The sequence below is a fragment of the Peromyscus californicus genome, unplaced genomic scaffold (genome assembly GCF_007827085.1).
Source record: "Peromyscus californicus insignis strain IS unplaced genomic scaffold, ASM782708v3 Scaffold_17__1_contigs__length_78620276, whole genome shotgun sequence".
In the NCBI taxonomy this organism is placed as follows: Eukaryota; Metazoa; Chordata; class Mammalia; order Rodentia; family Cricetidae; genus Peromyscus; species Peromyscus californicus.
In genome coordinates this window covers 36,087,350-36,115,226 of record NW_026294469.1, presented here as the reverse complement: position 1 = coordinate 36,115,226, position 27,877 = coordinate 36,087,350, and the positions used below count along the sequence as shown (strand labels likewise).

The window sequence follows — 27,877 nt, the reverse complement described above, 5'->3', positions numbered from 1 at the left end:
GGAGAGAGAGACTGTGGTAGTTTAGAATCCCTTGAAACATTACACAGCACAAACAGCTTTATGAAACCAGACTCAGCAGTGTGATCATGTGGTTTTAGATTCAGTTCCAAGCTTTGTGAAGAGCAGTGCTCACATGCCTCTAACAACACCGCCAAACTACCTTTGCTACACAGAAAGCCAGCCTCACAGTGCTCACTGGACCAGAATACTAATCACTTGACTTGAAAGACCACTGAACAGACATGGCAGTGACTCGAGGCCAGGCTGGAAAGAGTGCAATCAAAGGACCATCAACGTGGGAGGGGATGTGATGAGAAAACAGAGACACTTCTGCTTCTCCCGGGTCCTTCAGAGGTATAGAAGGGGAACATGACCCATAGCAAGGACTCACTTAAAGGTGTGTGTTAAGGAGCCTTAATATGCTGATCACTAACACTAACTGGAAGTCTCTACAATGGTGTCTAATATGAGCCTGCCAGTTTCCAACAGTCACAAGAATAGACCTCCAAAAACAGACACACCATGTCCTCGGGAAAAGCACCTTCTAGGTATTCACATGGACTTGTAATTATTTCTCAACCTTATTGGCTGACCCCACCCATGCCGTAGATTAAAGCACACCTGGGTGCTGCCTAGCCTTGGTGTGAAACAACCAGACAGAGCACTGAGTTTGAGCATCCTCCTTTGGTTCACATGTAAGCCATTGCTCCCTCATCTCTGGCTAAGGCAGAGTCTCAAGAGCTCCATTTCCTCATACAAAACACAAGTCCATCTACCTGAACCATCTGCTCATCCACCTCCTTAATAGGTACCAAAACAAAAAATGTGCATTATAGTGTTTGTGACATTTTAAAGCAATATAAGTACATGGCATTTTAGTCACCCAACTTTTCTGTATCTCTCATGTAGTCTTCACTGCAGACTGTCATGACCCATCTCTTCACAAACTGCCACAGATTGTCTCTAACTGGGTCCCTACCTTCACTCTCTCTCAAGATTCCATTTTCCTTCTTCAAAGACTCAGTAGTTACAAAACAAAACAAATCCAAAATTTCAAGTACTAAGTCTGGTACACAAATTTCATCAAGTTTAAGAACTACCTTTCCAATCGTGTGTTGTAACATACCTTAATAACTGTCTATAACCCCACCATACTGAACCATGTGTGAGTCCCAGAATGCACTATGCTAGTTGCAGGCCTGTTCTTCGGATCCTATGTCACTTCTATGGTTTTTCCTTCCCTTCCCTCTGTAGTTAGTTGGGCACCCTGCTTCTCAGGACACTGTTTCCTTCTGCTAATATTTAGATCAGTATACTGTAACAGTCTGACACATCAGGGTCGACTGTAACCTCCATCATGATGAAGCAAGAATCTATCACCTTCATATCCCTGTAACCTGCAACAGCCCTGACAGGGAGTCTTCTCAAATAAATGATCATTCATGTTATATATGTATGCTTTCAAGAAGGAGTATTCACACTAAAATCAATGGCAGGAAAGAAGAAAAAACTCAGTTGTATTTCCAACTAGATACAGCTTTTTAAGAAGTCAGAATTATAAGTTACGAGCCAGCATTTGCTTGGTCAGTTGATGTCTCTGTCTCTCCTCTCTTCCCCAGCCCCTCTATACACACACCCTGGGGGGGGGGGGGTTAAAGTTGCTCTCTATAGACCAAAGCATGCCTAATAGATACCTTTCTATGAAGAATAAGCGTTACCTCTATCTGTCACTTGGTTTAGTAACAGTCAAGAATGTGAACTGTGCGGTGACTTTCAAGTGAACTTAAATTAAGCAGGTGACTTCTCTAAGCTTCAATTTCCTCACCAGCACAACGGGGGAATCACACCACATCAGGACCTGGAAAGAGTTAAATCCGTGCTGGCACCTTAGTGCCAACTCCTAACTGGTTTACGTCTGTGCTGCTTCCAATACATGGGCCTGGTCCTGAGCACTCATACCTATGCATTCACTCATGGTACAGCTATGACTATCTTCCTGTGCTAATACTGCACCTTAGGATTCTGAAAAATATACCTTAAAATTTAAATCATTAACACAGGAAACTACTATGCATTTTGACTTTGAAATTTAAACACATAAATGTTTAAACTGATTCATTTGTTATATGTTTATTATGCATATTTATTTTGGAAGATTATTAAAAATCAATGAGTCATTTGAGAAAAAGGTAAAACTTTACTTCTAAAAGTAACTAACTGGGGACTGACCAACTGATAACTGAAAGGTATAGAATATTATCTTTTAACAATGTACACACATTTACAATTACATCCAATTTTGGAAGGTTTTCCACCACCCTCTCCCAAAGTGAAAACTATTAGAATATCTGTGGCCTTGACTAGTCTCAAGAATACTGTCCAAGAATGGAGTCATGTGAGGAAAATTCTGAGTGCTTGTGAGAAAACTCCAAGAAAGCAAGAGTATTGTGACCTCAGTTTCTTCAAAAACACACAACTGTTCTTGAAATGTGCTTTCATGCCCTTCCCGGGTAAAGCGGATAGCTGTGAGTTTACTGTAGATTATTTATTACAACTGGCTGTTGCTATTTGTTTATGTGCCTCCATGGGAAAAGATGTTTTTGTCACATGCAGCTTCTCCTTGTGATTATACTCAGGTTACCTTTCTTAACCCGCAGACTATAAATTGTCTGATGCTCTGAATAGTTAGCTATTGCATGAGACTTTAGTCCACCGCATTTTTAGGCTCCATTCTCCCAGGTCCCACCACCATTCTAGATCAGTAACAGACCAGCACCGAGAATGACTGACAAACAGATGCCCACAAGTCAGACAGGCCGAGCCAAAAACCCATGACCCATGTTCTTAGTCCACGGGCAACAGAAGACATGTGAGCTGTTACTATTCATCCTGCTTCTTCTTAAGGCTTTTCTATTCACCAAAATATATGCAGTACTTAACCATTTGGTGACCTCGGCCTGCTATCTAAGTGCCTGAGCAAAGTGCTGAGTGTGTGCTGGTCATCCTGTACACACACACACATGCTCACACATGGAGTTTCACAGAACAGAAATCAGTATCCTGAAACAGTAAAGGAAGAGAAACTTCAGAAAGATTAACTACACTGATTAAAGAGTACAGGCACACAGACCAGTAAGAAAAAGGGAAAAAACAGGCCGGGCGGTGGTGGCGCACCCTTTAATCCCAGCACTCGGGAGGCAGAGGTAGGCAGATCTCTGTGAGTTTGAGGCCAGCCTGGGACAGCCACCGGAACTACACAGAGAAACCCTGTCTCGAAAACCCAATAATAATAATAATAATAAAATAAAATTTTAAAAAAATGGAAAAGGGAAAAAACAAAGCTCTCTTTTCAGTGAAGCTGGGAGACATAGAAAACCAAACAGCACTCTGAGACAGGTGCTTTTACTATCTACAATTCACAGACTACAAGGAAAACGAGGAGACAACTTATCACTTAAGGTGAAAACAAACGGAAATTCCTTCTCTTCTGATTAAAACTCTTGAGTCTGAAATCACATCAGAATAAACACTGCAGAGGACTGACTTAGTGAGAGTCACCAAAGATGCCACACAGAGGCAGAGAATGGGTTAGGGATGGGCTTCAGTTGGTAGAGCGTTTGCCTGGCTGGCACAGGGCCCTGGGTTCCCCAGCAAGTCCTTAACCCAGTGTGGTAGCGCATTCCTGGAATCCCAGTACCCAGGGGTAAGAAGCTAGGAGGCCCAAAGGTTCAAGGACATCTTCAACTACCCAATGAGAGTCTGACACCAGCCTGGGCTACAGATCCTACCTGTCTCAAAAACAAAGTGTGTCTGAGTAGTGCATAGTGGTCAGCGTACACGTCACAGTATCTACTCCCATTGCTTCCGGGTTACCAAGGGGAAAAACTCACCGAGGAAAGCTTCCACCAGCTAACCCAAGAGGTCAAAATTAACATGACCCCAAACCACGACATGGGTGTCAGGATCCTAAAGTTTATGTACTGTGACGGCTACAAGATCACTTCCATAGCAGACGAATAAAAAATTCACAGCCAAAATTAGATCATGAAGGAACTATAGAAAATTGTAAATTAAGGACCATCCTACAAAAAAATTGTATGTATATATCAAAAACACAAATGTCTTCAAAGAAAAACTAAAAGACCTAACACCGTACATTGCTTGGAAGATGTTATTTGCAGGGTCTAAACAAGCGTTGTCGATACAAATATGAACAAGAGCTGTTCTCTCTGCCAAGGTAAAAGTCTTGTGGTACACTAATTAGTCCTCTGAGACTACCCATAACGAGAAGCGAATACAGCTGTCATCAATATTTTAATTACAGGGAACACAGCAAAATTTAGTGTAGAGTTCTGCCTTAAGTTAGCCGAGCGTTATTACCTCTGTTCAAAACAAAGCTCGGTCCTGTGTATACTCCATGTTTGTTCATTAAAATACTCAGGCATTTTACCGCATTGCTCATATTCTAATTTAAAACTTAGGGTCTATATTAGTTTGCTTCCCATGTGTGGTAAAGACACTATGATCACAAGCAACTTGGAGAGGAAAGGGTTTATTTCAGCTTACAGTTAGTTCATAGTCCATCATCTAGGGAAAGAACTCAGGTAGGAAGCTGAGGCAGGAACTCAAGCAGAGGCCATGGAGGAGCGCTGCTTACTGGTTTGCTCCTCATGGCTTGCTCAGCCTGCTTTCTCATTCAAGGCAGGAGCATCAGTCCAGGATTAATACCACATAAATCATTAATCAAGAAAATGGCCCAAACATTTGTCTACAGACCATTCTGAAGGAGGCATTTTCTCAACTGAGGTTCTTTCTTCCCAGATAACCCTAGTTTGCACCAAGTTAACAAAAACCTATCCTACACAGGGTCTTTGTATCTTCGTGTTATGGGTTTAAATGTCAGTAAAATAATGGAGAATAAACCAGTGATATTTTAAATGTTTTGGAAACTCATTCCAGAACTGTAAATACATTTTCTCCTAATAAACATTGCTTCTTATTGAAAAATGTTACTAATCAGTTAGTCGGTAAATGACTTCCTTCTCTCTCCTATGTCCATGTAGGAAGTTCAATGAAATATTAACTTATAATTACTCTACAAAACATGGTCCAAATTAACAAAACTGGCTATAACAGTAACCCTATGAAATTAAAAACTAATAAAAACAGCTGGAGAGATGGCTCAGTCCGTAAGGCACCTGCCATGCAAGCGTGACAGTGAGATCCCAGCACCCAGGAAGTGCAGGGTATGACAGTGAGATCCCAGCACCTACATGAAATGCAGGGTATGGCAGTGAGATTCTCAGCATCCATGTGAAATGCAGGGTATGAGCAGAGACTGGCAGAGCCCTGGAGCTCACGGCCAGGCAGGCTAGCCAACCAGTGAGCTACAGGCTCAGTGAAAGACCTTATCTCAAAACAGAAGGTAGAGAGTGATAAGGAAAGACACCTGATATCAGATTCTGGCCTCTGTATTCGAGCGCTCTCTCTCTCTCTCTCTCTCTCTCTCTCTCTCTCTCTCTCTCTCTCTCTCTCGTAAACAAATAAGTTAGCAGATAAATTTTAACTAGTAGCTCTCTAAAAATAGCAATATTGAAATTTTTTGGATGGGAGACGAGGCATACCACGCAGCTAGCATGCAAAAGAAGGCTGCCCAGGCTATATTAACATCAGACCATGCAAACTTCAAGTCAAAGGATGTACTTCAAGGTCATTTACTAAGGAGGCACAGTAATAGGAAGCAAACACGAACATAATCATGAAAGAGAGAACAGCTGCACACTGGCGCAGAGGCTATCTGGGTCTCCTGATACTTTTCTCAATGAGGGAAGATGGAGATAAAAGGCAGGAATTATGATTTTCCTGGGCCCAGGTTTAAAAGAAATACCCATTATTTTCTTCAATAATAGTAACAGAGGGAAAGAGAAATTGCTTGAAAAGGGAAATGGTACATAGTTTGAACATTCCTGATCCAGAAATCCAAACATGTTTCAAAATCTGGTAATTTTTCAATAATAATGTGCCACACAAGGGCTTGGAATTTGGGGCACTTTAAATACACATTTCACGCTGCCCATGCGCCCCTGGTAAAATGTAGCAAATTGCCCCAGATCTGAAGAACATAAAGTGTGGACACTTGTAGTCACAAGCATTGTAGATGAGGGACACCTGACCTATACTGACAAGTGTGGAGATTTTTCAGAGGACACTGGGCAGACAGTGCCCCAAATACTTAAAGCACAACATGTTTATTTGGCATGTTTGGGGCAAATCACATGAGCTGCAGTTTTCAGGTGACATCTTCAGAGATGGAGGTAAATGTCATATACCACATTCTTGGAGTGCGGGTATGACCTCTCCAGTCCTCTTAGGAAGAGGGCATTCTCCTGGTCTGTGTGGGCAGACTCAGCATTTATGTATGCTGACGTAGTTTTCAGTCAATCCTATCTGTATTCAAAGTCCGAGGCCACTCTTCCTACGTCCATGCTACTGGGCAAATCAGCTAATCCCAAGCATCAGTTTTTCACTTTGGGTTAAAATTGGGGAAATCTGATATAACCACTGGACTGAGCTTTTGTGGGCAACAAAATAGGTGTAAAAGTATGGCAAAACATCTGCCAAAGAAGGTATTAAAAACAGATAGTATAAAATAGATGACACTATAAAATAGATACTGGACACTACTCTCCAATCCTCCCTTTAGGTCAAGATCACTGTCAATTATCTTTACCAAAATTCCCGTAAGTCTCTTTTAAGCCTTTCTAAGAACTTAGAGATCATTAACCCCCTTCCATACCCGCCTAGTTGATTGCAGGGCAGGTCCTCCCCATTTGTCCAAAACTGTAATAAACTTCTGTTCTCTTTTCGAAAGCATTTTAGGTGGGAATTTTATCCCTTCCTATGAATTTAATTCCACGACTCAGTTCTAAAGTTGGCTTTACGTGGCTTGACTTCCCTTAGTGCCACGGCGGTAGCGTTTTCTGAGCCCTATCCCACACAGGTAGCTACACCCCATCGCAGTCCTTCGGCATGTAAGTGCAGACTCTCATTTCTAGTGCAGAAATTATTTCTCTTCTCCATACACACGCTTCTTGTGTCCTCAAAAAATAACATAGCTGTTTATTTTCAAATATGTTCTACCAACTTGTTTCAGATATCTATTTAAAGCCAGAGTTGCTTTCCCATTCTAAATCCTTTAGACAAGAATTTTAAGATTTATTTCTGTTATTAATAAAATATTTAATTTTTCTTTTAAAAATATTTAATCTTTCTTCTACATTTTCAGGTTTTATGACTGTCTTTAAGTATCACTGGGTGATGTTTGCCCTCAATGTGTGCATTACTTTTGATACACACAGAGTATTCATTAGGGTATCGATTAACTGGAAGAACATTAAAAACTCTCAATATTTGGAAGTTAACCACATACTTTTAAATAATGTCCAAGACCAAAAGAAAGTTTTAAGGAAAGTCAAAATATATACTGATCTAATTGTAAAAGAAAATTTAGGACCAGGAAAGAGTTTTTATATTTGAAATAAAAGCAGACTCTAAAGGGAAAAACTGGTAAATCAGTCTTCAACAAAAATCGAAGTGCTTGCTCCGCAAATGACCCCATTAAAAGACAAGTCAAGCTATACAGTAGGGGTAAGCATGTGCAAACCATATGCCTCACAAAGGATTGGTATCCTAGATAAATAAGGAGCACTGAGACCATAGAGCACAACTTAAAATGTGGTTCTGGGCCCTCATCAAAGAAGTCTCTTTTTGCAGCCGCTAGGGGGTGCTGCAGAGATCCACAGCTGGTCAAACTGCACAGATTACGTGATGATGGTGTATGCAGCCTCAGCCCTGCATCTACAGTGCAATCTGTACACGTAAAGCTCAGGGAACATCACAGAGGAGGCAGCTGAAAGACTGTGAGCACCAGAGGACCAGGAGGCCAGCTGTGAGATAGTATCTTCTAAACATGATGGGGACACCTCTCAAAGTTTAACAATATGGCTGTCTAAATAAGACCTACAAAATGACCACACCAGCTGATAGGACACGGAGGGGGTAAATTTTACAAGACCACCATATTACTTTCTGTTTGTTGCTACAACACTCTGACTGAAAATGACGTAAAGAAGAAAAAGTTTATTTTGGACTTGCAGTTCTGGAGGACAGGCCTAACAGGCCCAAGAAGCCAAGAGAACCCATCTTCAACTGAAAAAACAAAGCAGAGAGAGCAAACAGGAAGTCAGGCAGGCCAGCTGCAATGATGTGCTTTCTCCAGCAAGGCTCCAACTCCTCAAGGTTCCACAGCCTTCCCAAACAGCACCAAACATTCCAACATGAAAGCCTAAGAAGACACTCTCATCTAAACCACCACAGCCCCTCCTCTAGAAAGAGCCACAGCTAATAAAGAGTGGCTGAGAGGAAAAATCAGTTTTCCCCAGGGATGATCCCCCGACAGGTGATCCAATCCCAAGCGGTCAGTCCTAAACACACAGACATGTGAGCAACACTGAACGAACTCAGTAGGTTTTACATGCGTGCGTGCGTGCGTGTGTATGTGTGTGTGTAGCAATAATACTTAAAAATGAGATCACGAGTGGGGGCACTGCAGTAGGAAAGGGACAGGGAGAAGTGGAAATGGTATAAAAACAGTATTTGTATTTTTGAAAACTATGCACAGCCCACGAAGAGTCATCTCAGGTGAGAAGAAATGAAACGGTAAATAAGCACAAGGAAAAACACTGAGCATCTCCAGTCATCGGAGAAACACAAATACAGCACTGGGGAGACTTCACTACACACCTTCTAGAGCAGTTCAAATAAATGTGTCAACACAACCACTGGCAAATATACAGAAAATGCAGATCTTTATACACGACTGGTAGGAATGCAAAACGATATAATCACTGTAGTTTTTCTTAGGAAACAACCAGCTACCATATGATTTAATAATTAATCACATGACAAAAACTTACACAAGAACCTGCATAAACATGTTCACGACAGTTATCTGTAATCATCCCAAACTGCAAATAACTAAGATACCCTTCCAAAGTTGAATGTTTAAACTACTTCCTTTACATACTATGGCAATAAAAAAGAAAGAACATGCAAAGAGCCATGGAAATAAATCTCCAGAAAACTGTAATTATAAGGCAAGAGTCAAGCCAGACTCTCAGAGCCTGCAACACCCCACTCACATACCATTCTTGAAATGACAGGATAATACGGAAGGACATCGGATCTGTGGTTGACAAGGATGCACAGGATGGGCGAGGGGAGAGAAACTCCAAGAAAACAAGAGTATTGTGACCTCAGTTTCTTCAAAAACACAGACACCTTGAGAAACACTTGTGATGGAGGTACTCTATATCCTGACTGTTTGAATGCCACTGCCTAGCTGTGACAGGGTGCTCTGCTTGGGGAATGTGCTACTGATGGGGAAACCGGAACCTCTGTTGGTTCTTACAACCTACTAGTAAATCCGTACCCATGCCCCAAACATGACTAGTGCCTCAGGGGAACACAGAGAAGAGGAAAATGAAGACTATAAATGAATGAATGAATGAATGAATGAATACCATTTACTTATGGAACACTGCCTAAGTCCATCACTACACTCTGTTCTTGGGTATTTGATTAGCTACTCAGAGCTCTCCTCACAGCTGCTGTAATCTCACATGGCTTTTCCAGTCTGTCCTGAAAGCACACATACACACACACACACACAGAATGAAGAAGAAAATAACGCTTCCTGAACCTTTCCCATATGGAAAAGCACTTTTGTTTTTCAATTTGATGTATGATCTGCTTTGCAGGGTTATGGTTTCGAAGCTTTCTCATTATACACCTGCATGACCAAGAAAGAAATGACTTTTGGGATGATCAATTTATCAATCTCCATAAGGTCATACTGAGAAGTCCTCAACAATGTGTATTTGTGTGAAATTCAACACCTGTCAGATTCACACCTTTGATTTAGATAAAAGAGAGAGGTGTCCATTCTTTCCAACACACTGAGGGAAAGTATGGAGACTACTTCCTCAGGAAACAGTGTGTCGAAGGAAAACGGGGTGAGTCCGGGATGTAAGAGTGTGTCTCATTGGAACACTGCACACACCAGAGCACACTGCTGCTGCACACACAGATGATTAGACGTCAACTTCTGAAAGGGGTCAGGGAGAAGAGGGAAGGAATCTGGCGAAGGTCCTTACAATCCACTCAACTAGAGTCATTAATCAAATTAGCAAAGCTGTAAACTGCTGTCTTCAGACCCCTCACTCCCAGGAGATGCCAAGTTTTATAGGGAGATGGAGCTCAACTTACTAAGTAGTAATCAAAAGCTCTGGCCACCTTACCCCCTATGAGGACGGGATAGGGATGGATGGAGGAAGGTGAGGGGGAGCGGGAGAAGGGGAGGGAGGGGGAACAGGGGTTGATATGTAAAATGAAAAAATAATTAAATAAAAAGAGAGCAAGGAAAAAAAGAAGAAGGTACTCAGGATCCAAAAAAAAAAAAACACTCTGGCCACAAATCTGAACAAGGCTGATGTCAGAATAATGTAAGAAATGATTGCTACATTATCAAGTAATTTAATTCAAGGAATACAAGTCACTCCCTCCTTTGTATGTAATAGGTTCCTATTACAAGGGTGTGCAAAACTAAAAAATAAAGAAAGAAAGAAAGGAAGTAATTTCATCCTCATTGCCCTCAGAACCAAAAACAAACAACAACAAAAACACACGATGGCATTAGACAGATCTATAGTGTCTAGCATTTTACGTGTTTTTTCTCAAATACTGGTGTTCTAGTTAGGTTTCTGTTGATGTAATAAACACCATGACCAAAAGCAACTTGTAGAGGAAAGGATGTATTTCATCTTACCGGTTATGATACATCCACAGGAGAAGCCAAGGTGAGAAATCAAGGCAGACACTTGAAGCAGAAAGCACAGAGGAACACTGCTTATTGGCTTGCTCCCTCTGGCTTGCCTAGCTACCTTTCTTACAGCTCAGGCCCACCTGCCCACACCCATCACCCACAGTGAGCTGGGCCCTCCTACATCTATTAGCAACTAAGAAAATGCCCCCACAGACACGGTCATAGGCCAATCTGATGGAGGTAGTTCTTTGGTTGGGGTTCCTTTTCTAAAAGGTGACACTAAGTTTATGTCAAACTGACAGCAGAAGTTAACTCTAACAATTATCTGCATATTTATGAATCTTAAGCAACAAGCATTACAATTTGAGGGGAAACCTGGTCTTGTCGGGATAGTAATGATTCCTACCTCTGAGTGAATAGTATTAATTTCACCCTAGTTTTCTGTCCATTTTTAAACAGCAGTGGAAATGGTGAATCAGCCATAGCCACAGTATAAAGCTGGTGAAGCTCTCAGCACTGAGGCCTGAACTCCAAGAAGCACAGGAGGTCACATTTCAAAATGCCAACTAGTCAGCTGGTGATGGGATTCTGCACTCTGCACACTGCAAGAACTGGAGCAGGACTGACGGCAAGCATATGGGAAGCAAATGTCAGTCAACAAGCCAGGAACCATCTGTGCAAATAAACTCACACAGGGGGATGGCCACCTCTTTTCACCTTAGGGAAAAAGACAGTGTGATGAAGGTGGAGCCTATCCACTAAGTAATGGAGAGGGGATTAACAGAGACAGAGAGAGACAGAGACATAGAGAGAGGGAGAGCAAACAGACAACAACAACAACAACAACAAGAGCACACATTATGACACTGACATTCGCCCCAGAGACCACGAAACACGAGCCACAGTCAAGTCAGTTTAAAACCACAGGCCTATGACAAATCCCTGGACATGCCTAACAGCTCAGAGACCCCCTAACCTGGCCACAGCTGTAAGGACCAACCCTGTTCCGAGATACAGTTACAGATGATACGGACACTCAGGTGTGAAGACACTCCCCAGCTGTTACCACGTTGTTCCGATCACTCCCTGCTGCTGGATGCTGCAACTCTGGAGTTATCTCAGTGTTGTAACTGTTCTAAGAACTTACTCAACAAGCATCCAATAATGTCATCCTATGCTCTACCTACTACTGTAGGTTTGCAGTTTAACACTAAAAAGAAAAAACAGAAATACCTACTTTCCTAAATCTAACATTCAAGTGAATAAAAGATCCACTGGTGATTAGTAAGTAAGCAACATTGTACGGTATTGAGCGATAAGAATAAAATACAAACAGGGTCAGGTTAGAAATGGTAGATAAGAGTATACTTTTAAAGAGCATAGCCAGGAAAACAAGACCATATAAACCTGAAGACCTGTGTTCAATGTTAGGAAGCCACGGAAAAAGCCCAATTTGGTGGTACAAATGTGTAATCCCAGCACGTCTCCAGTGACAGGGAGGAAGAGACCCATAAGATGGGAAGTGGTGACAGGAGGACAGGCAGCTCTTGGATGCAATGGAGAAGCAAGAATAAGAGAACTTTGGACTAAAGTCTCAAAGGACCATTCTGGTGGGCACTTGGAAGACAAGAATGTGTGCAGTTGAAGGTCTGGCCTCTGAGGGTTCAGAGAGAACATGGTCTCCACCAGGGACTGGGTCAGGGCATTTGTGTGATGTGCTAGAAAAGACTCTAGCTGCATCTTGCCCTGTCCTGAGAATCTGAGTGAGGTTACGTTTAAAGGGAATGGACTAATTCATTTGGTGGAGGACACCCTGAGGACAGGGTAGCCCTTGGGCGGTGCTATAGTTAGTGCTAACTGCTCTCATCCAGGCCTGTAGTAAGATATGAATGAGAAGTCTGGTGAAGAAGGGTGTGTGGCTGTGACCTGGGTAGACAGCAAAGTATCTGTAGTAGTTACAGAGTCTCATGTTAGGGAAGAGTAACCCAGCATTTTACACCAGGACAACACTTGCAGAAGGCTCCATCTTGTGAAAATGCAAAGTCATTTGAAAGAGAAAACTAAGAATGCTCCTGAACTTCGGTCACTCTTAAAAGCCTCTTTGTTTGTTTGTTTGTTTTAAAAAGTCTTGCTATATGTTGCCCAGATTTGTCTAGAACCGACTAATGCAGCCCAAGCTGCCCTTGAACTCAGGGTGATCATCTTAAGAGAATGTCTACCTCTACAGAGCATACAGTGCAAATCTCTGGGAAGACAACCCATTGAGCAGTCTCCAGAGGACAGCGGGAACATGCTGCTTTCAGCAGAAGTAAAAAAGCAAAGGGACCAAACCAGTGATCTACTTTCAGCACTCTGTGCTTTTCATGTTACCAAATCATCAAATCTTAAGAGGTAGGGATGCTTATTATAAACATTACAACTTAGGGACATGCCCTAACTACACCCTCACTTAGGGATATACCCTAACTCTACCCTCAGTTAGAGATATGCCCTAACTCTACCCTCACTTAGGGATATGCCTTGACTATAACCTCACTTAGGGGTATGCCCTGACTATACCCTCTTAGGGATATGCCCTGACTATACATTCACTTATGGATATGCCCTGACTATATCCTCACTTAGGGATATGCCCTGACTACACCCGCCCTTAGGAATATGCCTTGACTATACCCTCACTTATGGATATGCCCTAACTATACCCTCACTTAGGGATATGCCCTGACTATACATTCACTTATGGATATTCCCTGACTATACCCTTACTTAGGGATGTGCCCTGACTACACCCGCCCTTAGGGATATGCCTTGACTATAACCTCACTTAGGGATATGCCTTGACTATACCCTCACTTAGGGGTATGCCCTAACTATAGCTTCACTTAGGGATATGCCCTAACTATACACTCAAGCTACACACAAGGGTCAGCATGGTCTCACTTTCAATGTAACAAAAAAAAAAAAGCCTATACTTTTGACCTATAGACTTATCCAAAATACCTACCATGAGACTTCTCTCCAAATTCAAATTTAAGATGTTTATAGGACACATCAATGACTTTCAAATTGCTATGGCTCTCAGTCAAAAATATATGAATAGTACAAGTTTGAGGACAGTGAAATGTCATTCAACTAATGATCTCAAAATTGGCAACATTAAAAAAATACATGAGCTGTATTTAGCAAGTGCACATTTTGGAGCACGATGATGTAATTGGGGTAATCTTGCTAACAGCACAGTTCTTTGGCATTAGCAAAATCTTTATTCAATTTGTTAATGGTTCTGGTCTCAGCCAATTACTTAGGAGAGAATACATTTCTGTTTTGAATAAGACTGATTAAGGGTCTCTTTGATTAAAACCTTTTAAATTGACTGCTGTATCAACAGCTAAATCCTTCACTTTTTGTTCCCTAGAAGACTTTCCATCTGTTTCAAGCTAAAGCAACTCTTCCTATACTCTCCCTTTTAAAGAGAGAAATTTAAATGTCTGGAATCTAGGAGTCTAAGAAGATCCAAGAGCCGTAACATCAACGAACCACACACACACAAAAGCTTAAAGTAGAACAAAAATTAAAGTTAAAAAAAATACTAGGAAATGAAAAATACAATTCACATCTCTTCCCTGAACTGTTCTTTTCTCACCAATAAATAAAAATATCCCTCTTTATAAGAAAAGCAAACAGACTCAACTTCAAAATAGCACCATTTGTGAGTCAAGGACACTGTTCACTTAACTATTTCTGGAGACTCTGCTATCTTCCAAAGGCTACTGCAACAGTGAAACGACAGAATGGCCAACACGGACAAACAGTTCTGTCCTTGTGAAGTTCGCATTACACGACAGAAGCAAACAATTTAAAAAATATACAGGCAAAATATAAAGTAACACGGTATAAAATGAGATAAGCAGCAATAGAAGGTTCTTCCAATTATGACGGTCTACGATAAATGTCACCTTTAAACATAGATCTGAAGATGGCAAAGGAGCCAGCCATATGGACATCCAGTAGAAGAGCCTCTGAGGCAAAGAGATCAGAGGGATTCAGAGTGAGCCAGGTGGGAGATGTGAAGCAGTGAAGGTCAACAGATAGACAGTGGGCTGAGGGGGGACTATAGGTCACATATGCGACTGTAAGAAGTGAATTCTATTATGAGCAACAGAGAAACCTATTCAAGGATTTGTAGCAAAAAGGGAGCAAAATAAAACTGAGTTTAAAACAATCATTGTTGGTGTCCTGAGCTAGTAAAGACTGAGAAATAGTTTGTGTTATGTTAAAATTCTTAAAGACAAAAGTTATAACCTTCAGTCAGGATATTTTTCTATGACAATTTGAAAGCAGAGGAAAATGATTAGCAACAGGCAGAAATTCAGGGGAATTTTACTTAAAAAAATAAAAGGACTCTGACTGTTACAAGGGAACCATATAGTGGAGAAATTTACATGTTTCTGACTTTTCCTAATTCTTGTAGTGTGGGATGGCAAAATCTCTAACAGAAAGCTTCGGCAGTTTGGGCTTAAGGTGATCAGTGGTTCCATTCCTAGATTCATATTCAAGGGAAATGGAAACATATATCCATAAAAGGACTTGTCCAGTAATTGAAGTTACCCTACACCCATGATGATGCTCATCCCAGAAGCTGCCAATAAAAAGGCCAGGGTCAGATGTAGGACACTTCCCCTCAAGGTATTGGTCAGAACACTGCCAAAGCAACACAGGCCATTGCCATCGCTCTTGACTGCCCACAAACTTGACGGTAAGGCCCTATCACTTAAGACATCACATTCACTGACCACAGGACATGGAACAATAAAATTGGTACTGACCAGGATGATTCTTCCCTGCCAGCCGGGGGAGGGAAAGACATCAACAGTCTTACCTTGCTGGTGAACTCTGTGAACCACAAGAGGGACCGGCATGACAAGATACGCCCATGAGTGCAACTGTGGCATGAATGTTATGGGGGTAGCCAACCCCTTTCTAATTGGATTTAAAGCCGTCTACACAAAACCAAACACATCGGGTACTGTAAATCTGGCCAAGAACCCATGGTTGAGGAGCTCATAGGCCCCGCAGGTGAAGCTACAATGATTATTCTGCTAAATGGGCAAAGTAACAAACTCCTTTCTACATTCATATCATCTACCCATAGATTAGTTTCTTTGAGCGGCAATGGTGGTGAATGCAGAAGCCCACAACTGATCAAAATGCAGAGAATTAGTATCAGTGGAATAGTCGGCACAAATGAGACATCTATATCACATACTGTCCAAAGCTCAGCACCATCACAGAGGAGGAGGCAGAAAGATGTCAGGAAGGACTGGGGCAAAGCAGTGTCTTCTGACCACAATGGGATGTTTGCACTCATCAACTCACAGCAGCTCTGGCTGCCTGAAGAATATCTGCACAAGATCAAGCCAGCCATACTATAGTATAGAGTAGGAAAGGGTTCACAAGGCCCTACACTAAACAAAGGAGCTGTGGACAGACTGTGGACAGACGATGGCTCCAAGATGAGAATCATATTAAAGTTGTGACCCTCTGGAGGTCAGGGGCTTTGTATCTGGGGGAGGAGATAAGCTATGACAAGACAAAGATCTTTGAGGGGAGGGGGAGTCTCTCTGAATGAGCTGTGAAAAAGCTTTATCTTAAGTACTTTTATTTTCTTTCACTGACCCAGTAATTCAGAAGAGTAAGTCCTGAGGGGATTTTGCTTCTTGCACAAAAACGCCAGAGTGCATGTAGCAGTTGTGACCCACTTGGGAACAGTGGCAGGTGAAAGATCTAATTGGAGAGGTACATGGTAACACAGGCATCCTAATGCAAGCTTAGGGAAGAAAAAAAAAATCTCCCGTTGAAAAAGCAAACGCATGAAAACAAACTGTGTAGGCAGAAATGGAAGTATGGCAGACCCAAAGAGCATCATAGGAAATGTAGTTTGAAAAAGTAGCTTGGGAAATGTAGTAATAGCATGACACTATACAGAAAAGCAGTCTGGGAATCGAAGTTTTCAGCTAAAAATGGCAATACTGCCCGAAAACTCTGGGTTTTTCAGCTGAAAGTGAAGTTTCTTTCTCAAGCACTGCTGAAAAGCTTGGCTTTACCTCCCAGAAAAAAAGAAGAAACAGGTGATCAAAAGCTTGCCTCTCAGGAGACAATTAAAATACTAATATTGTTTATCAGCAAATCATTTTGAACCCATTAAAGCAAAGGAAAGTGATTCCTACACTGGAATATTACTTTAGGCATGGGAAAAATTTACAGGCAAGTAAAAATAAAAAACTTGGGTTGTGTTATGAGATACTAGAGAGGACAAATGAGAATAATCAGAAGTTCTGCAATAAATGATTCCTTTACAAATCTAACAGGGGGACAAGGAAGCAGGCACTCAAAAAGAAATGACTGCATTGTAGATGGGGATCAAACTTCAGAAAATCTAGCCATATCACAAAATAGTTGATTCACTTGAAAGTTCCCTGTAAGAAAACAACGCTAAAATAGAACGCTTGCTTAGTGAACGCACTGATGTTTGTGAGAACAGGAAAAAATGTGCCAAGTACTAAAGGTTGAAAAGCTACAACTGCAGTCTAAGCTGAATGACTCATAATCAGAGTATATCACAGCTGCCAATAAAAATAACATCAGGGGCTGAGAAGTTAATGAATGAAGTGAAGCTAATGAAGGATGTGTTTCATGAAACATCTAAGTTCTTGACTCCTTTGGACAGTAGCATTTTGGTGAACAAATAACCTTGCCAGAAATATTGGGCTAATAAGACTCTATCAGAAACATCAGCATTGTTAAAAGAACCCACGGAAAATATAGCTTTAAAAAAAATTAAGTAGGGGGAAATTGAGAGTTTGGTGATGAGTATGGAACAGAGGAATATCAGCTCTAGTGAAAAGTTGAAAAGAAACAAAATTCAGAGCCATACTGCTTTTGCCTAACTAGCAGTGGATCAATGCAGGCTAGAGACAGTGCCTAATAGCTGCACAAGGAGTTTTTGCTAAGGACTTTATGGCAGCTCCATACAGTAATTTCACCTTCATCCTGAGGTAAGGATTTTCAGTAGAGCAAATGGAAAGTTCTGCTATAGCAGAAATGTTTGTCTGAATTGTAGTACAGAGGAGCTGCAATGAGTTGGGTAAAGGGACAGCCCCTAGTTAGAAACCATCTGCCACTGAACACATCTCTGCCAGTTCTGGAATAGCTGAGAGAGCTCAGCAGGAAAGGTGACTTTGGGGGACTGGCATTGTCCTGAGAGTGTTACAGCCCCCTAGAAACAAATTTTACAACTCCATAGCTACAACACTCACTAAATCCCAGGGTTGAGGGAGAGCCATTGACAAATTAGGCTCTTGTTTCCAACCCTCAAAAGAACTTTCAGAATGACAGCAAAGCTGACTGTAAACTCTGGACTTTAGAAATGATTTGTGTACTTCTTGTCTTGCTAATAATTTAGCTAAGAAATCTCTTTTAGCTATCAGTTAAGAAATCTCTTCTAAGCCGGGCGGCGGTGGTGGTGGCACACACCTTTAATCCCAGCACTTGGGAGGCAGAGCCAGGCGGATTTCTGTGAGTTCAAGGCCAGCCTGGTCTACAGAGAGAGATCCAGGACAGGAACCAAAACTACACAGAGAAACCCTACCACCAAAAACCAAAACCAAAAAAACAAAAAACAAAAAAAAAAGGAAAGAAATCTCTTCTAAATGTTAAGAAATATCTTCTAGATACTTTATAGTGTAAGTTAGTTCTGTTAAGAGATAGTTCTTCTATAGATATGTGCTAAAGTTTGTAAAATAGTTTCCTTATGAATAAAGGTTTATAAAATATAGTTTCCTTATGATTATAAGCTTGTAGGAAGTATAAATAAGTATATGTTGAATGTGAGTTTATGAAAAGTGTAAATGGTGAGTGTAAGTCTAAATGTTTAATGTAAGCTTGCAAAAAGTGTAAATATGTATAGTGACAATAGTTCAGTTAAGAGAGTTGTTAATGTTTATACTAGAATTACATTGATGTTAATGAACCAGAGTTTGGTAAAAGCTAAAGGAATCTTTAAGTTTGATGTAATTTATCTGGTGCAGTTTGAATCAAGAGTATTGATTTAAAAAGTGTTTGGCACAGCTAAGGCTGTTATAGACATCTTAAGACCCACTCCAAAAAAGATATGCCATCTCTATCATCCTATACTCCTATACTGGGAGGTGTGGCAGCTATAGAGATCACTGTGGACGGTTGTGAGCTCAACAGGAACCTGGGCCAGAGCTTAGTACCCCTCCGGCCAGAGGCTAAGAGTCAACGACAGGCAACTTTCTTCTTGATAGCTTCCAGCCTAAGACAGAGTATGCTTGATAAAGAGTACGCTTGATGAAAATCCTATCTCCATGATGGGTAATGAAAGAAATAATCAGGGAAAACGACCTAAGACAGACCTTAGTCTATCTGATGGGGCCTAAGGGGCTCTTTAAAAAATTAAGAGGAGGGACCTGTGGGAGCCCACAAAGGTTTTCTAGTGAGATCTGAGCTTGCTTTACACAGCAGGTCTACATTAGGGGTTGGCTTGACCATGTGCATGGTCACCAGGTGTTTGGGATGGTCTGCACTTGGCCGTGCTGGAGGGAGGTCTTCTGCTCCACCCCTTGGCATTCCTCTAACAGCCCTTTAGTAGAGACAGAAGGGGCTGGTGGGTTTTGACCCAGGCCCTCCCAAGGCTATCCTGTGTTTTCTGTCTCTCTCCTCTATATTTCTATCTATACATTCCTCACTTCTCCCTGCTTAAGAGTGCCATGAGGGGAGGCCCCCCCCACAATAATCATAGATTTGTAATGCTCTTCTTAACCTTGGCCAAAGAAACAGTGGGCAGTAGTCAATGCAGACTCATAACTGGTCAAAATGCTAATAAGAGACTGAGTGCTCATTCATACATGGGACATCAATATCAACTCCCCTATCCCAAGGCTCCAGAAACATGACAGAGGATGAGCAGAAAGGATGTAAGAGTCAGAGCACAGCAGGAGTGCTGTGCAATGTCCTTTGGATATGACATGGCGATTGCATGCATGAATTAATATCAGCTGTGCTTTCCTGCACAAGGCCTACAGAAAAGCAAGCCAGCAAAACTCCAGCATAGATGAGGAAGTGGCTCACAGGTAGCTGCTGGCTGGTACAGAAGGAAGAGCCAGTTTTCTCTGGGGATGTGGCCATTGGAAGGTTGCCTATGTGGATGGCCCCATACCCATACAGGTAGCCTTCACTGGACTTGGTAGGGATTTTTGCTGCCGTTTTGTTTGGGCGTTTTGTTTTTTGTTTTTTCTTTCATTAAAGGACATGAAGCTGGAAAGAGGCCATGTTGGGGGCAGTCTCAGGGGATTAAGAGAGAGAAGAAAGGGGGTAGCTAAGATCAAAATGCACTATATATATGTACATAATTCTCAAAGAATAAATAAAATGGTTCTAAACAAAGACAGGTATATAACAATAAAATATATAATTTTACATAAATCTTGTAATGGCCTAAAGGGAATTATTTTAATGCTTTGAAATATTATTGTCTTAGGGAGTAATGTCTTGGCCATCTATTTTTAGATGCAGGTTTTGTAAGAACCTGCATGAAAATAATAAAATTTCACCAAGTAAACACAACGACTGTCTATTTTGAGTAATTCTGTATGTAAATGGTGAAATGAAGAACAGGAAGCTGTACTTGACAGGAGAAAATCACATTGAACACACTGTAAACATTCAAAACAAACAAGAGTTATATTTATACTTAAAACTCCCCAACACATAATGCCTCTTAAGAAGACAGATCAATGTGCCAGCTATTTTAGAAGGGCTAATGACTGGCCTTCCATACATTTTTCATTACCTTACTTTTTAAAGGTATTTTAGAAACAAAATACAAAAACACAATTTAGGAACAGTGCTTCAAAAAAGGTCTCAGAAAAACGAAAGCTATTATTGCCAAAAATACAAAACAGTTTTCACTTTTAATATAGCTCAAATGTATGAAGGGATTCGAAATCAAAACTTAATGAATAAAATTAAAAATCATGTTTATTTTCTGTGGTCTGTAACGTAGTAAGTGTAACGTGGTAAGTGTGACGACCACATAGGCATTATGACAAATGTTTGAGAAGCACTGCTGACAGTCGGCTCTGATAAGGCGGAAGAACACAAAGCTGATATGCAGCAGTAACCTCTCAGTCTCCAAGAGATTAAGACAGTGTTTCTGAAAAGTAAGGAGACAGAATTGAAAATTCCTTTCGGTCAAGCATTAGAAAAAGTGGTGATGATGGTTTCTCAGGCCTCTCTTCTACTTACCAGATTTAAATAATAAAGACATAAAGAGGTGTTTTCCTACTATGCCTTTCAACTACTTTTCGACTTATCTTTGACAAAGGGACCACACACACACAATGGAAAAATGCATTCTCCTTGTCAAATGGTGCTAGAAACCGGCTATGCATAGGAACACAAAACCAGGCTCTTCCATCATATGCAAAAATTAATTTTAAATCAATTAGGTACTTAAACACTAGGCATAATGAATGCTACCGGGGAAAAGCTCTTTGGCGATGCTCTGGCTGGTGGCTTTTAGGACATGAAACCAAAAGCAAAGGCCACACACACACAAAAGACCAAATATGATTGTGCTAAACTCAAAGTCCTTGAACAGCAAGGTGCAAAAAAGAAAAAGGCACCCAGCAAAATAGAAAAAGATCCACATACCATATTATCTGATAAGGGTCTAGTGTTCAAAACATAAAAGAATCCAAACAAAGATCAGCAAGAAAGCAATCCAGTTTTTAAAATAGGTAAAGATAGGCTGGAGACATGACTAGGCAGTTCAGAGCACTTGCTGCTTTTCCAGAAGTCAGATGCTCACAACCACCCATCATTCTGGCTGCAGGAAACCTGATGCCCTCTTGCGGCCCCCTCAGGCATCCATACTCAAGTGCATAGACACACACACACACACACACACACACACACACACACACACAATTGAAAAATAATAAAGTACCTGAGTAGGTGTTTTGTAAAACAGAGACAACCAACAGGCATGGCAAAGGTGCCCAAAGCCACACTTGGGGAACACACCAATCCCAGCCAGAGTGGGATGTCCCCTCCGCATGGCAGTAAGGCTGTCATCACAACAACAACAAGAGGGGCTGGAGAGGCTGCTCAATGGTTAGGAGCACTAGCTGCTCTTCCAGAGGACCCCAGCTGGATTCCTAGCACCCACAATCATCCATAACTCCAGTCGGAGGTGAGCTGACACCCTCTTCTGGACTCCCATGAACACCAAACATGCAAGTAGTGCACACACAGACACACATGCAGGGAAAACACCCCAAAAACATGAAATAAATACATAAATTTTTTAAATTTAAAAAAAAAAAAAAAAAAAAAAAAAAAAAAAGGCCGGGCGGTGGTGGCGCACGCCTTCAATCCCAGCACTCGGGAGGCAGAGCCAGGCGGATCTCTGTGAGTTCGAGGCCAGCCTGGGCTACCAAGTGAGTCCCAGGAAAGGCGCAAAGCTACACAGAGAAACCCTGTCTCGAAAAACAAAACAAAAAAAAAAAAAAAAAAAAAAAAAAAAGACCTATACAAGATAACAGACAGAAAGGGACCCCTGGACACTGTCAGTAGAAATATAAATTGGTGCATCTATTACTGAAAATGGTAGGAGTGTTCCTCAAAGCACTGAAAACTGCCATTGATAGATTCTGGGAACTGAAATCATAGCCATCAGCTGTGTAGCCACTACTGAATCCATCAACCTACAGTGTGCAGATCCAAGCTCACGGTCACACAGCCAGCCCTGGTGAAACTCAGCGGTCACAAAACCAACTGAACAGGTATGTACATAAGGACAAGCTCTGGAGGGAAGGCAGGAGTGTCTGTGGGCTGCAGGGAGACAAGGGAGGTTGAGGCTAAAATGGTCACCATGCATTGTGTACACATATGAAACTGTCAAAGACAAATTTAATTAAGACAAAAAAGACTGAAAATAGAACTACCACATGACCCAGGAAACCCTTGCTAAGCATATATCCAAAAGAAATGAAACTGGCATCTTGAAGACAACCTGCACGTTCATGACCACTGCAGAACTGCTCACAACAGCCAAGACACATTAACAACCTAAGTGTCTGTCAATGGATGAATGAACAAGAAGACATGGCTACATATTCACAATGGACTGCTATGCTGTCATTCACATATATATATATATATATAAAATAGATATATATAAAGATAGCTTGGGGACTGAAGAGAAAGCTCAGTGGTTCAGTGCCGCGGACCTACATGAAGGCTCAAACTCAACTGTAACTCATGTTCCAGGGAATCCAATACCCTCTTGTGTCCTCTGCTGGCACCAGGTACACACGGGGTACACATACATACACACAGGCAATTTCTTCAGTCCTTCAAATTTATTCTTTTAGAAATAGTTTTACTACATTACTACACTGTCCTGGCTTTCCTCAAACTTGTGACCCTTCCTTCTCTCTTAGACTCCCAAGATGCTGGGATAATAGACATATGCCACAATACCCAACCCGAAAGTTTCTTTTTTCCATTTTTCATATTTCCTATGACAACTTCGTACTCCTAAGCAGCATCTGAACCTATCATCGCTATCTCCAAAGGCAGCTGTCCAGGAGACACTGAGAACTACCTCCTGGCTCGAGCCTGTAAACAAGTGAGCAGTGCAGACCCATGCTAGATGCTGGGAAGCAGACCCTCAACACAGGAGGAAAACACGCAAAATCAGACTAATATAAGGAAGATTTTCTAAATGGAGATGCTTTAAAGAAAAAAGAATTTCAGGGAAACAAAATGAAAAACTGAAATATGCACGGGAAGCGGGAAAACAAACTGAACTAATGAAAAGCAAGGCACAAGTACAAGGACAATCAGACATGGAAGGCAGACTCGGACGGAAACAACACGGAACATTTCCTGGAGATCGAGAGGTAACATTTAGTAGGAGACAGTGTTTTCTCCCCCAAACTGTCGATCAAGTGAGACAAGAAAATAAGGACTAGGAGGGCTGGGAAGATGGCTAGGTCAGTAAAGTGACCGCTCTGCAAGCATGCAGACCCGAGTTCAGATCCCCAGCATCCATGGAACCTCGACACCGGCACGACAGACTCAGGCTGATACAAGGTCACTGGCCAGCCTAGTGTAGTGGAAACAGTGAGCTCCAGGTCCTACAGAGAAACTCTGTCTCAAAAAACAAAATGAGGGGAGGGGGGATTAAGGGAAACACCCAACGTGGCCTCTAGCACTCACACACACAGACACACATGAAAACACACATATATATGACATAGATAAAAAGGGGGAGCTGTGTAGATGGGGGAGGTCTCTGTCGCAAATATCCATGTAAAAATAATTATAAAAATGTACTGGGCTGCCGGGCAGTGGTGGCGCACACCATTAATCCCAGCACAAGGGAGGCAGAGCCAGGCGAATCTCTGTGAGTTCAAGGGCAGCCTTGTCTACAGAGAGAGTTCCAGGTACTTGAAAATAATTGAAATAAATCTATTTTTTAAAGGTCCTATCCCTAATTAGTAAATTACTAGAGTCATAGGGTCATAGGGCAGGTCAAAATAGAAACATCAAGACATTGAGAGCTTGCTAGCACTCCTTGGGTTCAATCTCCACTATCACAGAAAAAGTATTTTTAAAGAGTTAATTCTATTTCTATTTCCAGTATCTAACAATAAACAATGGGAACCAATATTTCAAAAATAGCATATTTATAACAGCTTTAAAAACAAAATAAAATAAAATACTGAGCTAAAAAATAACAAAATATGCACAGGATCTGTGACAAAAATAAAGGACACTGAAATAAAAAATTATTCCTCTACAAATTCATTGTTAAATCAATCACAATCTTAGTTAATATGCCAGTAAGACTGCTTGTAGATTCTGAAAGCTGATTTTTCAAATTTATATGTAAGAGCAAGAAACTAGAATACCCCAAATGATAACAAAGCCATCGAGCTCAGACTATTTTTTTTTTTAATTGTGTGTGTAGATCAGGCTGGCCTCAAACTCACAGAGATCCCACTGCCTCTGTCTCCTGAGTGCTGTAATTAAAGGGTGCACCACCATGCTTGGCCCTCTTACAATAAAGCTCCAGTAATTAAGACAGAGGGATATTCTGACACAAAGACAGACAAATAGATCAAAGGAATCAGAGAATTCAGAAAAAGACAAATACATGAAATGATTTTTACAGAGGGCAGAAACAATTTGGAGATAAACGGATAATAACTACAGTAACGATGTTGGCATGCAGTGCAACAGAGACAGAAAAGCATGGCCTTGGCCTGCACCTTGCACCTTAACCAAAAGTAGTTCAAATGGATCTCAGGTGTACACGAAAAACACCAATGCTGTACAAAACACTGATAAGGAACAGAAGAGGAAACATCTGTAATACTACCTCCGTCTATAAACTCTCAGGCACAAAACTGAGCATGGGGTCAAGAACATCCCAAGTGATAACACACAGACACTCAACATAATTAAAGCTTTAGCTGTGTGGGACACACAGCTATGGAAGAGAGAAAGGCAGCTGCAGACCAGCAGAAACACTGTCCCATCATCCATGTCACAGAGAGCTAGAACTGGAATTCAAGTCCCAAGTGAAGGGAACGCAGGGAAGCACCTCTCTCTGTTAAACCTCAGAAAATGTGTCTCTATAGGACGTATGCCTACATATACAACTAGGTGGTATGCCTGGAAGACAATGAGATCGATCTACAGCTCTGTCTTCTCTCAGATGGAGCACAGTTAGGCAAAATATCCAGACACTTCACCACAGAATACATATGCATGACGGGTCCATAAAAAACTGCCAAAACTGTGTGGTAGAGACACAAGACAGCACCACAAACTTAATGCAGTGGTTTTAAGAAAAACAACAAAAAAAAAGAAAACCAACTGGCAATACTAAGTGCTGCAGAGTCTGAAACCGCTGCCCCAGCACATTCCTGGGAATGCAGAACAATGCTCATCCTTCACAGCCACTCCTGGACAGCAGAGCAGGAGCAGCTCCCTGCTCACCTCAGATGTACCATAAATCCGTGGAAAAAATCTTTAGCAAACTATCAGCAAACCAAACCAGTAGTATATTCAAAGGATGACACAGGAGATTTACCCCAGGAACACAAAACTGTTTGCACATCAGAAAACTCACTTCATACAAAGTGTGAGTAGGAAAAGGCAAAATCTGCCCAATCGTCCCCAACTCTGTGAGGTTAGGTTTGAGGACAGCCTCGTGACACAGCTAACTTTATGGCTCTCCCAGGGTTTGGTTTATGGGAGTTGACAGATGCTAAGTCAGGACCTATCACACACATGGGGTTGTGCTCAGCACTAACGCAGATGCACAAAAGACAAGCAAGAATATGACTCAGTAAATGTTAAAAACAAGCCTCACCTGGGAACACAAGAATCACTGCCAAGGGTGTAAGGAGACTATCTCATTCCTATTCTTACATTACAAAGGTGTATTTTCAACTGCCAAAATTAAATCATGTGGTAACAAATATGCTAATATGTAGAAAAACTTAAACAGGAATATGTAGCTGGAAGTTTCTCTGGTCTCACCCTGTTGCTTGAATCCTAAATGGTCTTATAATAAAATCCTGCTGCCAGATATTAGGGTAAATGATGAAAGATCAGAGAGACAAAGGAACAAGTCACTAGAGAAACTTCTTACGACTACGGAGTCCTCAGGCCAAAAGGGAGGCAAGATCCTATCTCCACGAATCCTCTGAGTGCAAGTCTCTGAGTCCTCAGCCAAAGGCTCTAGTTCCTGTCCCCCCACGCCTTATATACTTTTCTCCACCCAGCCATTTCACTTCCTTGCTAGGGCTGGGTTAATGGCGTGTGTGCCTCCCAAACACTGGTAGCAAAGGCATGAGATCTCAAGTGCTGGGATTAAAGGTGTGTGCCACCACTGCCTGGCCTCGATGTTTAATCTAGTGACTGGCTCTGTCCTCTGGTCCTCAGGCAAGCTTTATTTGATACATAATGTATCATCACATGGCCCAGCCCCTTGGTCTGGACGAATCTCTCCCACCTGTGGTCCCACAGCTGCTTCAATCACTCAAGAGGCTTAATATTAATTACAAACTGTACGGCCTTTGGCTCAGGGTTCTTGCTAGCTTGCTCTGATAACGCAACCCATAATATAATAGATTATATTAATCTATGTATCGCCAAGTGTTCTGTGGCTTTACCTGTGTCCCATAACATGTTGCTCCTTGGACAGAGGGCTGGCATCTTCCCCGACTCTGTCCCTCTTCTCTCTGTATCTCTGCTTGGATTTCCCACCTGCCTCTCAGCTACCTTGCCATAGGTCAAAGCTGCCTTATTTATTAGCCAATGGGAGCAACATATATAATCACAGTGTACAGAAAGACATCCCACAGCAGGAATATTTGACTTTTTGCCTTACTTTACCTCTTACCACAATGTTATCATTTTTAAGACTAGCTGCTATAATTTTTTGAAAAATATGTTGGGACAGCACGTCCTATACCTTGTGAGGGCCCAGAATCCTCTGCCTGAACTTCTCAACCGTTTCTTGACCCATAGCCGACCAAGCGTTGGCAAATGCTTCTGCTTTGTCTTGTGTGAGATGAATACTCTCCAATTGCTGCTGCAGGGCCGCTGGCTTCACGTTGTGGTATACTGCCTGTCAAAGGGGGAAGCATACACATCCTCAGGCTCACGCAGTCCTCGAGCTATACACAATCCAAAAGTATTTAAAGTAAATTAAATTGTGTGTGTGTGCACGAGTATGCGTGTACATGTGTGCGAGTGTGCGTGTGTGTACGTGTGTGTGTGTGTGTGTGTGTGTGTGTGTGTGTGTGTATACGCATGCTGGGAATAAGTACACATGAGTTCAGGGCCTGTGGAGGCCAGAGGTATTGGGTCCCTAGAGCTGGAGCCACA

General features: G+C 41.7%; 1 protein-coding gene across 6 annotated transcripts in view; it reads right to left on the bottom strand.

Moving 5' to 3' along the window:
* The window catches only part of Commd10 (COMM domain containing 10), a 128,100-nt gene that overhangs the window by 93,003 nt on the left and 7,220 nt on the right, over positions 1-27,877 (bottom strand). For all 6 annotated transcript variants that reach the window (XM_052742153.1, XM_052742155.1, XM_052742159.1 and 3 more), the window contains exon 4: positions 27,462-27,617. In XM_052742153.1, coding sequence (XP_052598113.1) covers positions 27,462-27,617 — 156 coding nt within the window. The remainder of the gene's footprint in view (positions 1-27,461; positions 27,618-27,877) is intronic.